The 11,966-nt window shown below is 34.2% G+C and overlaps 1 protein-coding gene across 1 annotated transcript; it reads right to left on the reverse strand.

Annotated features, from left to right (window-relative positions):
• Nucleotides 1–313: 313 nt before the first annotated feature.
• Nucleotides 314–11,559, reverse strand: LOC100750223 (RYamide preprohormone). The gene is made up of 5 exons (NM_001293601.1): nt 11,497–11,559; nt 3,202–3,301; nt 3,040–3,154; nt 2,447–2,578; nt 314–519 (listed from the first exon to the last, which is right to left on the reverse strand). Exons 2-5 carry the CDS (start codon nt 3,299–3,301, stop codon nt 480–482), a joined length of 387 nt encoding a protein of 128 aa, NP_001280530.1. The 5' UTR covers nt 11,497–11,559; the 3' UTR covers nt 314–479.
• Between the last annotated feature and the right edge of the window lie 407 nt (nt 11,560–11,966).

Consider the following 11,966-nt stretch of genomic DNA (forward strand, 5'->3'; position numbering starts at 1 on the left):
TTCATGTATGCATGAAATTGAGCTGCTTATAATTTATTACTTTAGACCGATTACTTGCAATAGAAAAATCAATACACTAACATGAATTAAAGAATTCTGTATCGCCTAGTTAGTTCACTAACTACGGATTTTTCCAAAAGCTTATTCAGAGATGCAAATGTTATTTCAAGCAAATAACTATGCTTATTTTGTGAGGTGTTGCAAATCTACAACTATATTTGTTCTGTGATAAAGTGCAACTTTGATCTTTGTAAAAATACTTACCGTATTTGATTAATTGGGGAAATAAAAAAATATTGGTGCTAGAAAGTGTGAACATAATCATTTATTGCACACGAAATACATCAACTCAGTGTACAGTTTTAGTAACAAAATAATTGGAAGCAACTGGGTCCGCCCCCAGCCCTAAGGCGAGCCCAGTCTAACAGTACAAGATAATGTTACATTAATAAATCTAATCACCTAATAGTTTCTTCGATTCAGTTTGAAGACGTTGTGAACTCTTCACTTTCGCCTTTCCTGCAACAAGAAATCAGACGTCGTGCAGTAAATTGTGTGCAATTATGAATGAGTCTGTCAAGTGCGCTTTCGTCACGTATAACGGCTCACTAAAACCGTAAAGCGACTTTACACGCCTGTTTCAGGCCAAAATGTCAATGGGATAAGCTTTGAGACCTAATCGCATCATCTCCACAGGAACGCACTTAATCTTTGTTGATATCCTGAAATAAACGGGCCCACGTATTCTCATTTTTATTATGTTTATATTAAGCGGATATCGGGCTTAATTGAAAAAAATTATACGCATCTTTGCGATTTCATCAAGTGCGAGAAAAACAACTTAAATTCCATTTTATCGTTTTGTCATTTATCAGTATTCCCCAGCTCCATGTGTCTTTATTTGTAAAATATCGATATTTCTCGTTGAAAATTTTGTATCGTCTGCAGTTCAATTGAATTTACTTCGAAAATGCATGGTTTTAGCGAACTTTTATTCAAGACCCGGCCTATAAATTTACGTTCTAGGTACACGAATCTAATCCAATATTTTTACAGTCGATACGTAGATACTCGAATATCTTTTTTACAAAATTTTCTAGCTGTTTTCGTGTGCCGGGGAAGTAACTTCAAATTGGAATCATCCCATTTAACGCCCCATCTCTCTAAGGACACGAAATGTAAACGTTACGTGTTGACTCTATTGTTGAGACAGGATTTAAAAGTGTAAACAAAATGTGATGTATGGTATTATTTTACTTGACTGGTGCCGACTGAGAATTGCAAATTTAATTCTAAATCACACAAAAGCTTACACGGTGTGAAAGTGAGTTTCGAATTTTATTTAATACGTTTTTTGAAATAAATAATTGGTATTATTTGAGACTATAAATTGTGTCAATATAGAAATTACATAAATCGGATTATCCTTTCTGTTTGTTTTTCAAACGAAATAGATGCTAATTGCTTTACGTAATTTACGATATTTTTAAAGGTAAAACCTGGTCACCAGTTAATTAAAGAAATTTATTCCTGAAACAATATATTTCCTTTTGAATTTTTAAGGAGACACTGACATGATTTTAAAATTTAAAACTTAACGTAAACTCTCTAGGTATGGAATAAATTGACGTTTGATAGATTAAAATGTTCATTCCGTATTGTCGTTAGATTTATTTAAGTTTATTTAGTTCTTACCGAATTTAATTAATTTTATACGGTAGTTTGAATTTTTTCTGTCAACTAAATCGTTTGTTCGGGAGCTGCACAAATACCCGTATATCCATGATTTTCATTTCATGGAAGATTAAAATGACGTGAACAAAACTTTCTCTTAACATAATTACGTTTGTTAAACATCTGCTTTTGTAGGGCTCACAATTAATACCTGTTATAAGAATGGGAAATAAAGTCAACCATGGGTTATCTAATTTGCACGACCTTTGAGAGAATGGTATAAAACATATTCACAAACAGCTGACCAAGCACACCCTTAATTACCATTTCTTTGACAAAACCACTTTCAAGAACAATAACATTCCCTTGATTGTACAATTGTTTCAGCAACGTTTAATTAAAATAGGGCGATATAATTTTTTGAAAATTGTACGTGGCTATCGTCCTGTTGTAATTTGGTGAAATCCGACACCAATTACTCCTCGATTGTTATTCGTTATTTTTTCCACCAACGTCATTCTCCCATTTTCGCCCAAGTCTGCTCAGATTAAAATTCTTCGGCTCTTGTTTCCAGAGGGTGTAATTGCACGTTATTACCCGTATGCGCGGGGTCATAAACCAATTTGCGGGTCAGTGTAGCAAAGACTTTCAAGTAGTTTCGCAATATACGTCACTTGCTATCGCGTCATTAGGCCGTAAAATTTTTCCCTTGTCCCGTATTATCCTTTTTTGGTCGTTGGGTTAATGCGTAATGAATTTCTCATAATCTTACCTCGGAGTGCATCGATACAAGTCTGAGATGCCGGTATAAGCACAGGATAAATCCTCATCTAAACCGCAGAGTGGGGTGGAGACAGGATAAACCAGCGACGCGTTGGGGCTCCAGCCTGATCTCTTGCCATACCTGCAACCGAAACGGTGTTTTACCACTCGTTGCGGGCCATTCAGCGACTTCTTAACACACGGATTAAATTTTTAATGCAATTTGAGCCCCCAGTGAATCGCGGCCTGATTGCCAGATTAGCCAATTAACGGTGAAAATGTGCCGAGCATTGCGATATTTTTTAATCACTCGTTTCGGAATTTCGTCTCATGATTCAGCCATGCAGAAAATCATCCTTTGCCGTGATGAATAATGTAACATTAGACACAAAAGCTTGCACAAGGTAACGGAAACATTGTCTTAACGAGCTTTTTTGTGCACTTTGAGGCTGATAATATGCAAAAGTGCAAACATGCGTTACTTAAATCTGCTCCAGTAACGCAGCTAGAAATTACCGCCGACGGGCGAACGTAAATTATTAAACGAATTTGTTGGGTAAATAGTAGAATAAATCGCGTTCATCAAACTTTCGTAATTAATACCTGGGTCCGAGGAAGAAAGCGTCGGCTCTGGGGCGGATGTTGACTTTGTTCTCCTTATTGTTGGGGCTGGGTCCTCCTCGGCCATATCGCATCATTGTTTTGAAAGTCGCTAAGTCTGGACACAAGTCTTAGAGCGGGTACTTTGCCCCGTTTTATACTCACTCTGAACTCGTTTCTCTGACGTATACCTCTTTGAGACCGCCACGGACACCAGCACGGTTAAAATGTACACCAGCACTACTATAAGCTTCCGTGCATGCATCTGGAACAAAAGCCCAATCAGGGTGCAAGACAAATAAATTACTCATTTAAAATGTTTGGTAATTGTCATTGCCCATGTTTGCCATATTTATTTACTCGGCCCCGTGTCCAGCCGCAAAGTAAACGAATGAAATTACCACAATTTAAAGCCATAATTAAAAGAGGGTCAATTAGTGCAAAGTAGCAGTCGAAGAGTTATATTTGCCACGAAGGCGAAATCGTGGGCTTATTTAGATGACTGCAAGCTATTCGACGGCGTGGAAAAACAAAACGAGTCAATACGCAACCAACTCATTTTGCAACAAGTTAATTTTGACCTTTCTCTACAATCTTCGAACACCTCCACCTCCGTTCCGAAAATCTCAGGTCTTTACTTACACTATTCCATTCTCAAATCTTTGATATTATTGTTGCGGTTAAGCGAATTATGATCTGATACAATTCACTCTGATAGTATTGTAAGATTAGGACTTCGGTGGCTTTGTGCGAAATAAATTGAAATTTTCGCACAAAGAAGTACATGACCGAAAATCTAATATGGGAAACATTTTCACGCAAATAACACTACTTTTTCAGGCCTGTTATGACCGATTAAAGAGCAGGCTGAAAGAACTTTTTATTACTTTGAACTCTACGAAAGTTTTCACTCATTAGAGGAATTATACCTTTTTACGAGCAGTAAATTCATATTTTTCGATCTTAACAATGAAGCAAAGGTAAGGTGCTCCTACTTTGCTATCATCATTCCCTGTGTTAGCACTGTTTTATTAAAATAAATTGTAAATGTGGCGGCATTAACATGAAAAGACCAAGGATCTGATCGAAGTAAGAATATGTTTTAACTCTTATTAACTTCTTGTCCGTTAGGTGAACTAGTGATAGGCCGTGTCACGAAGTGATACCTAAATTTAGTTAAATATAAGATCGGTTATTGATTTCTTCGAGTTTTTCACATTATGTTATCATTTTTAATTTTACAATAGCGATTTTACATAGCATTGGAAAAAACACGCACTGTTATTGCTATTACTGAAAATATTTGTGAATCAATGTAGGAATTATTTATTTTTAATTATAAAACCACTGAAATTTGGTTTCGCTCAGTCATGGCATAATAAAAACATACCGTGGTTTTTTATGAGTACTTGATTCATTTGTTGTAATTTGTTCGGACAAAAGGAAACAATGATAACACCTTTTAATTTTATGTTGTGTTAGTCCAACTATGAATCATTGACTAAATTATTCATTTAAGATAAGGTTCAGGGAAAATTTAGGAGTATGATGCTTGAGCACAGTCATACTTAATTCCCCTACGTTGCACATTTTGTCTCATATCTATGTTTTAACGAATTTAAATTATTTATTTGTCTCGAAATGATCTGTTGTCTCCTGTCTTTATTTGCCCCATTTTCCACTTTTTAAGAAAAATATCAACTGTTTTGAATGAGCTTAAGGTTTTAGAAGTAAAAGAGTAAAAGGTTAAAGGTGGAGATTAATAATTTTTTAATTTTACACTTTCAAGTTCTGTTGAAAATCAGGGGGCGCAGTAATCAAACTTTTACAATTTTAAAAACTAAAGGAAAACATATGTGCAAAGTGCTGCTTTATTGCTCATTGCAGTTGATAATTACGCCCGCTGGCGGCTTTCATAACGTCCAAAGTGTGGAATTAAAATAGTCAACAAAGTAATTTTTGTGGCATTTGCAGCCAAAAGTACAAATTCTGCGAAGTTGTCTCATACATCAAAACCTCGCAAGTCGTATTGTCCCTAATCGACTTAATATCAAATAATTACCTGTCGTAAACCCGCCCAGGTGGCAATAGTTTTAATGTCGTGTTATCGCCACGAGAATACAATTTTAATGTGCTTCCTAACGACTTTATGAGGAAGAGTTCTTCTAGAAATATCGAAAAATGTGTGTGATATTTGCAGCACGTGTTTGCACCGAATTATTTCTGACCAGAATGTCGAAAATTAGCATGGAATGATGAGCACAGTCTCACGAAAATCGAGCTTTTGTCATGCAAATTCTAAGTGAGTTGTTTAGCGCCGTAGTAAAACCATCCGTCTCCGACTAACGAATTTCGATTATTGAGCTTAATCAAGTCAAACTTCAATTACCGATTTTAATGTTTTAACTAAGCAGGGGCCCATTTAATGAAATTCTTTACATCTGCTCTGCTGAAGCTCCTTTAAGAACAGGATTCTGGGACACATGATCTCCGGGAGAAATTTTAATCTCAGCTTTGATTAAATACGACAGGAGGAGGTTTTTGTGTAGTGATTAAGGGCCGCGAGTGTTTTCATATTTTTATGCATACGGCTGTTCACGCTCTGTTTTTTGTGTCTTTGTATAGTGAGTCTGTTTTCTTCCAAGCGTTATGATGAGACTTTATAGAGACGTCACTCGGTTTGAATTTACGGCTATTCTGCTTTTATTTATATTGTGTTCATTTCTAACATCCAATTATCGTCACACATTCGCGCATTATTGTAAAACTGTTTCATTTTTGGACTTCCAGGGCGCATTTGTCGAGGGAAATTACCAACGTGCTGTCATTAAATTAAATACAACTATTCACTTAATGTCACACTTAAGCGATTCCACTCGAAATAATAAAAATATGAATAAACCTGAAACGTGCTCTTCTTTATGATTATAAAATGCAAATTAGAACCGGCTCTCAAATGACAAAGCTTTGCTTATTGTGAAAGGGGTTTTCAATGCGGAAACTCTTCAACACTACTATTTTAAAGAAGAGAATTTGCGGCTTGCTTCTGCTGTCAATTAAGATAATTTTTATTGTTGAATTTTTCGTATTGTGGAACGATCTCTTTTGTTATTTTTCCGTGGCATTTGATGTTGCTTTTACAACACATGAACAGTGGAAATTAATGTTTCACCTGATAAACATTATTACAAGCAACACTCTCACAGCTAAACAACTTCACACGTGTCAATTTGTCGCCCATGAGCGCAGAATTGAGGATTTTTAATTAGTTAATCGAATTACTTAAGCTGATATGTTTATTAATCTTACTAGTTTGTACAACGATTTGATTTATTCCCAGGGACATAATTAATGCTGAATACGTCTTCGGGTTCCATCCTACGGGTATGTAATATTTTAATCACCCCCTAGTCTACGGGTTAAGCAGATTCTGATAGTTATCTCACTATGTTGAGTTTATTAATCCTAAACTTCGATTAAGGAGCGTTTTCGTTGATTTTTTAGTTAGAATTTACAATCAATAAAGTCGGACGCCGTTGTTTTTTATATTCGTTAATTATTACAATAATTAAACGTAGTTTTATTAAAGTTAAAAGTATTGCATTTTTTCTAATTTGATTGCAATTTCACTTTGTTAAAACTGTCCGTTTTATTGCACATACTGGAGTTAACACATTTTTTAGTTTTTTAAATTGAAATAAATTATCCTGGTTCTTGCGGCGTTGACTCCAAGTTTCAAACTAATTTTCGAACTTGTTATTCATAATTTTTATTTACTTGGGTTTTGTAAATAAAGCCATAATATTTATTTGCTGCACAAGACGGAAATGGAAGTTATTATCTTTTTAGGTTAAAAACACACATTTCCTTGTATTCTAGCGTTTTTAAATTAAACTGCGTTTTGAAATACAAAGAGACGAACGATTGACTTTAGGAAACAAAATTGAATTCCAGCCCCTGTGCGAATTTCGCATTTACGGATTATAATTTGGCTAAAATGAACCGAATATGATATTTTCTTGCCCCCAAGACAGGCTGCTACCTAACCCAAATTACACAAAATGTTGTAATGTGACTATTATGTAGTTAATTTTTTTGCGAGGGTACTTTTTATTAAAATGTAGAGTTGGTTATTGTACTTTTCTTAACCACTATTTATGAATCTCGTTCCAGTCCAGGATTAACCAGAAATTGCATAACTTTGTCCATGTTTTAACAAACAAAAGCCGAATAGATACTCTTGCACTAAAATGCTGCTTAAAAGCGTGGTTATAAAATAGTCCATAAACTAATGGAACGTGAATTTGCTTCCACCACTGGTTAATTAACCGAATTTATTTTAATAAAGTTTTTAACCTTTTAATTACCAGATCTTGACTTTTAACGTTGTGAACTTCAAGACAAATGTGCTACAAACTTCTTACATATTTTCGTGTAACGAATGAGTGCGAAAAATTTTGTCTGTCAGATTATAAGTTTTAAAGTTTGGTAATAACAAATAAGTCATTATTTATGCAACGTGCTGGATGTCTTTCTGCTTAAAAATTACGCGGGTGTCTCGTACCTACACTAAATTAAATATTTAAGCTGGTAATATTATATTTAAGTTAAACATTTATTAAGGTTACTAATGAAACGTATTTTTGCCTCTTTTTATACAAAGTAAATAATAAATTTGTGTTACGTCGGGGGTGTATTTCTCTCGGTATTCGGAAAATATTGAAATAAAGCTACAAAGACGAAGGTATTTACATTTATATTGATCTCAATATTTATCTGGTCAATTCAGTTTCAGCGTCGAATGTACAGAAACCAAATTCTTAATTTAAAATCCTTTTGTTTCTCAAATAACAATCGTGAAGAATAAATTTGAACATATTCCCAAATTGAATGCTTTTTCTTAGTCATCGCTGATACGACTTGAACGCACATACGGAAGATTTATTTTAAGGCTTGAGAGCTTTGTAAGTTTTTATGATTTTGCGATGAAAGACGCACAGATCCGTCAAAGGATTCTTAACACCCTTGAAGGATTTGTCTCCGCCCGGATAAAAAATATTTAAATAAAAGTTAGTTCTAGTTGTGAAATTGGAAACCTTTTAACTGCTTACGTGCCGGGACGTTCTTTCCAGCAACAAGTTGAGTTCGAATTGGTTTTCAAGTATGTTTCCTGATTTTAAAGAGCGTGCTCTTCGTCTTGAAAAAAGTATCGAGGTAACGAATCCGAAACCGATACCCAATTGAAAGGTTTATTATGTAGATGCAAGACTAGAATTAAAGTGACTAAAGAAATGTATTTATCTTGGATGAATGTCATTCAATAGGCAAGCTTTTAAATACGTTTTGGCAAATCAGTTGTAAAAGTAACCCAGAAAATGATCTTTAATTATTGAAGTCGGAACAGAACCAGTCGTCTTTTCATCAAGATTCAATCTACATCAAAAAGGTGTACTTCCACGCATTTTTAACTGAGGGGTGAAAGTGAATTACATTTCCATAAAACGTATTTATTCCAAACAGTAATTTGTTAAAATAGCTAAATTATGTTGCACGACATTACACGAGAGAGACGAAATTCTACCTACACTTTTTTCTATCGAAAAAAATCGCGCTGAGGCCATTGTGCGTAACCGGAAGAGATTTAAAAATGAATGAGTCGTCCCACATCCGAAAAACCAGCATTTTATCTTCATGAGGTAATTTTTTAATTCAAATTTAGTTTTGTAATTGTCTGCTTTAATGTCATTTATCTAAATGAAATAAAAATCTTTGCCATTACAAGAGAACTTTTTCCAGCTCCATGGCTGGGAGGTCTGTGTTTATGAGTGCATAAAACGGTTTCAAATCACATTTTTATGTGGTACCATTTGTTTTATGATGTCCCTTGACTTAGCAATAGCAATAACATAAATGTTCTCCATTTCGCAAAAATAAATGTTAATATTTGGCATTGTTGAATAATATTTTGATATAATCAATTATGAATATTTTCCGCTTTATCCATATAATTATGCCCATTTATTACGGTTTCAATTATTCCTTTTACAAATAATTTTAACAATTGGTTCAAAAATAATTGAATTTTGATAACGTGATGAACGATGGAATAATTTACTATGAATATTAATTAATATCAGCACCATTACACAATTATGGTCGAGCTTTTTTCAGCGACAAAATTAATCCCTGCTTTAATGATTCTTTCCTGAGCGACCTTAAACCCGACCCATCTGATACGTGTGCAGCGGTCCATTAAAATTTCGAATATTATAAGCATACGTGGGTCTCTGGCGAATTGTTCGATCCGATTCATTGTACGTATTATATTTATAAGATGATTGCATATGGACTCAACGGCGTGAAAATGATAGATCGACCCACGATTTGCCTTAACAATAAATTTAACATAACAGAAAAGAGCACGTAATTACGGAAATTACCCACATTTACATGTGCTTTTTAAATGGTAATTAGGCGCTCTCTTATTAGGTTTTTGGATAAATGTTGTTCCTTTGTAATTAACTGTTGCGATAATGAAGACACAATCAATGGGATAGGCATAAAGAGTCCCACGTTGTTTTCAGGCTAATTCTTTTATGTTTCGGTAATTTGTTTATGCAAAATTACGGACATTGAGTTAAAAATTCAGAATGATTTTATTGCCCGGCGCGTCCACCATTTTTAACTATGTTGAATTCTTACCTAAACTCTTTTGAAGCAACATTTCGGAGAGAATTTTTATGTCATATGTGATTCAAAATAAACTTTAATTAAAATTAAGTACCTCTAAATACAAGGTGACTGTTAAAAGTATAATACTTTTGTTACCTCAAAAACTAATGTATACACGTTTGCTATCAAATATTTTTTTTATTTAACATTAAATCTCTGCACGAATTATTATCTCTTATGTCGTTTTCAATATTTTTTGTGGAAAAATACGTATACAATTGGCGTTTGCTCCAAAAAGTAATTATGTAATTAAGCAAATGTTATAAAAAAAGAAACGTATAATTATAGAGCTATCGACAATTTTTTCTAGATATTATTTGCTCAAAACAACATTTAAGGATCGTTCGTTTTAGAATGACACACGAAATCATTAAGTTTTGTTTTTTATTTTATTATTATTTTATTATTATGATAAATATTTTTTGTTAATTAATATTATTATAACGAAAAATTGTAGAAAAATTCTGACAAAATTGGCACGCAACGCACATCTGAACTATTGATTAAAATCTGTAAAATCTTGAGAATCAACTTTTTTAATGAAATAAATAGCTTTAAAGAAAACCCGGCGCATCCACCATTCTTAACACCCGATCATTTTGTTCAGGTTTGTTGTAATTTTATTAGTTCTGTAGTTTCTTAGTTCTTTTACCTAAAGATCTACATTTTGACGTCTTTTCATAAACGCCTAGGGATACAAGATGTAATTAGATTATAGGATTAGTTTTAGAACTACGAACTTTCCAGACTACAGTAAAAGTGTTGTATCTTATTTTTATATTTTTTTCAATAACTGAATTACATCCATATAATCAATTCAGAATAGCGGAATTGTATAAATGGCTTTTGGTTTTACTTCTCTGAAATTCACCGCACATATAGATGTCAACAGAAGCTAGGTAGTGTCCATTTATTTCCGGCTAAACCGGAAGTGGTACCTGGACACCACATTATTGTGAAATTTGAATTTTAACGTAATGTAAGCAACAACTTTATTATTTCGAAATTTACAATTGTTTGTACACTATCTAGATCCATTAGTCAGACAAACAAATGTTTCTCTGCTTGAAAATATGAATTCGGAATTCTTCAACGAGTCCTAAAGCGTAAAATTTGTTTTAACACGAGATCAATGTAGTGCATCTTCTGGGAATAATTTCAGGCATTGCCGATTAAATATTTATGTGAAAAAATAGAAATGGAGGTAAATAATTGGGAATAATTTATTAACTTCAGCCTTATTGCTACAATAATAAAATATTTACACATACGATATTGGTCATAATTTAGGTGAAGCTTTTGATGTTACTATTTTTATTTCAAGAATTCAATTAATTTATAGCAGGGCAAGTTTGATGCAAAGAAGTGCAAGAGAAATGAGAACCGTTTATAAATTCTGAAACTAACTTGAAATACTAAAATTGTTTTAATTATTTGAAACAATTTAAAGTAAACGTTATTTTAAAGATTGGAAAGGTCTTCGGCCATTCAATTTACGGTGAAGCATTGTAAAAACCCGCCCTAAATTAAATATCCTAATTAGATTTTGCGTCTATAAAGCCCCGCATTATTTTTAATACACGTTTTAAGTTCAGGAAATGGAATGAAATGCGTTTGATACCAAATAACGCACTTTATCGAAATTCGTTTTTAAATAACTTTTTCAGCAGTCTGAGCGTAAATGGGTTTGGTTTCAGAAGCCGCTGGGGAGCAAATCGAGTCACTTACCGGTACAGATGGTAAATCCAGGTTCCGGAGGCTGGAGTTGGTTGCAAAAGCACAACACGAAGACGACTTCGTATAGCTGGTGGCCTACGTTATATAGCACCTGTGGACGCGGCGGGCGCAGCCACTTTACGCTGCCACTCAGGTTTCGGGGGCGGCTTCAGGTTAGTGCGCCACTGATGAATCGGGTATTTCCCCTGAGAGCGCACTATTTAACGGAAAGATTAGCGATTTTTGCGTGTTGTTTGTCACTGATAGCGTAATTATCATCCAGCCGAGGGAGATTTGTTTGGTTTATAAATCGGAGCTAATCGAAACCTTTTCAATCATTAACGGAAAACATGTTAATAACCGGCGAGTGTGACGGGACCATATGTGGACGCGGTCTTTGTAAATTTCCGAATTTTATCTGATTAATGTACTTTGGGTTGTTTACGAAAAATACGTCTCCTGGCCGCAAATTACCAGCTGCG

This window comes from Tribolium castaneum, chromosome 3, assembly GCF_031307605.1.
Source record: "Tribolium castaneum strain GA2 chromosome 3, icTriCast1.1, whole genome shotgun sequence".
NCBI classification, from domain to species: domain Eukaryota; kingdom Metazoa; phylum Arthropoda; class Insecta; order Coleoptera; family Tenebrionidae; genus Tribolium; species Tribolium castaneum.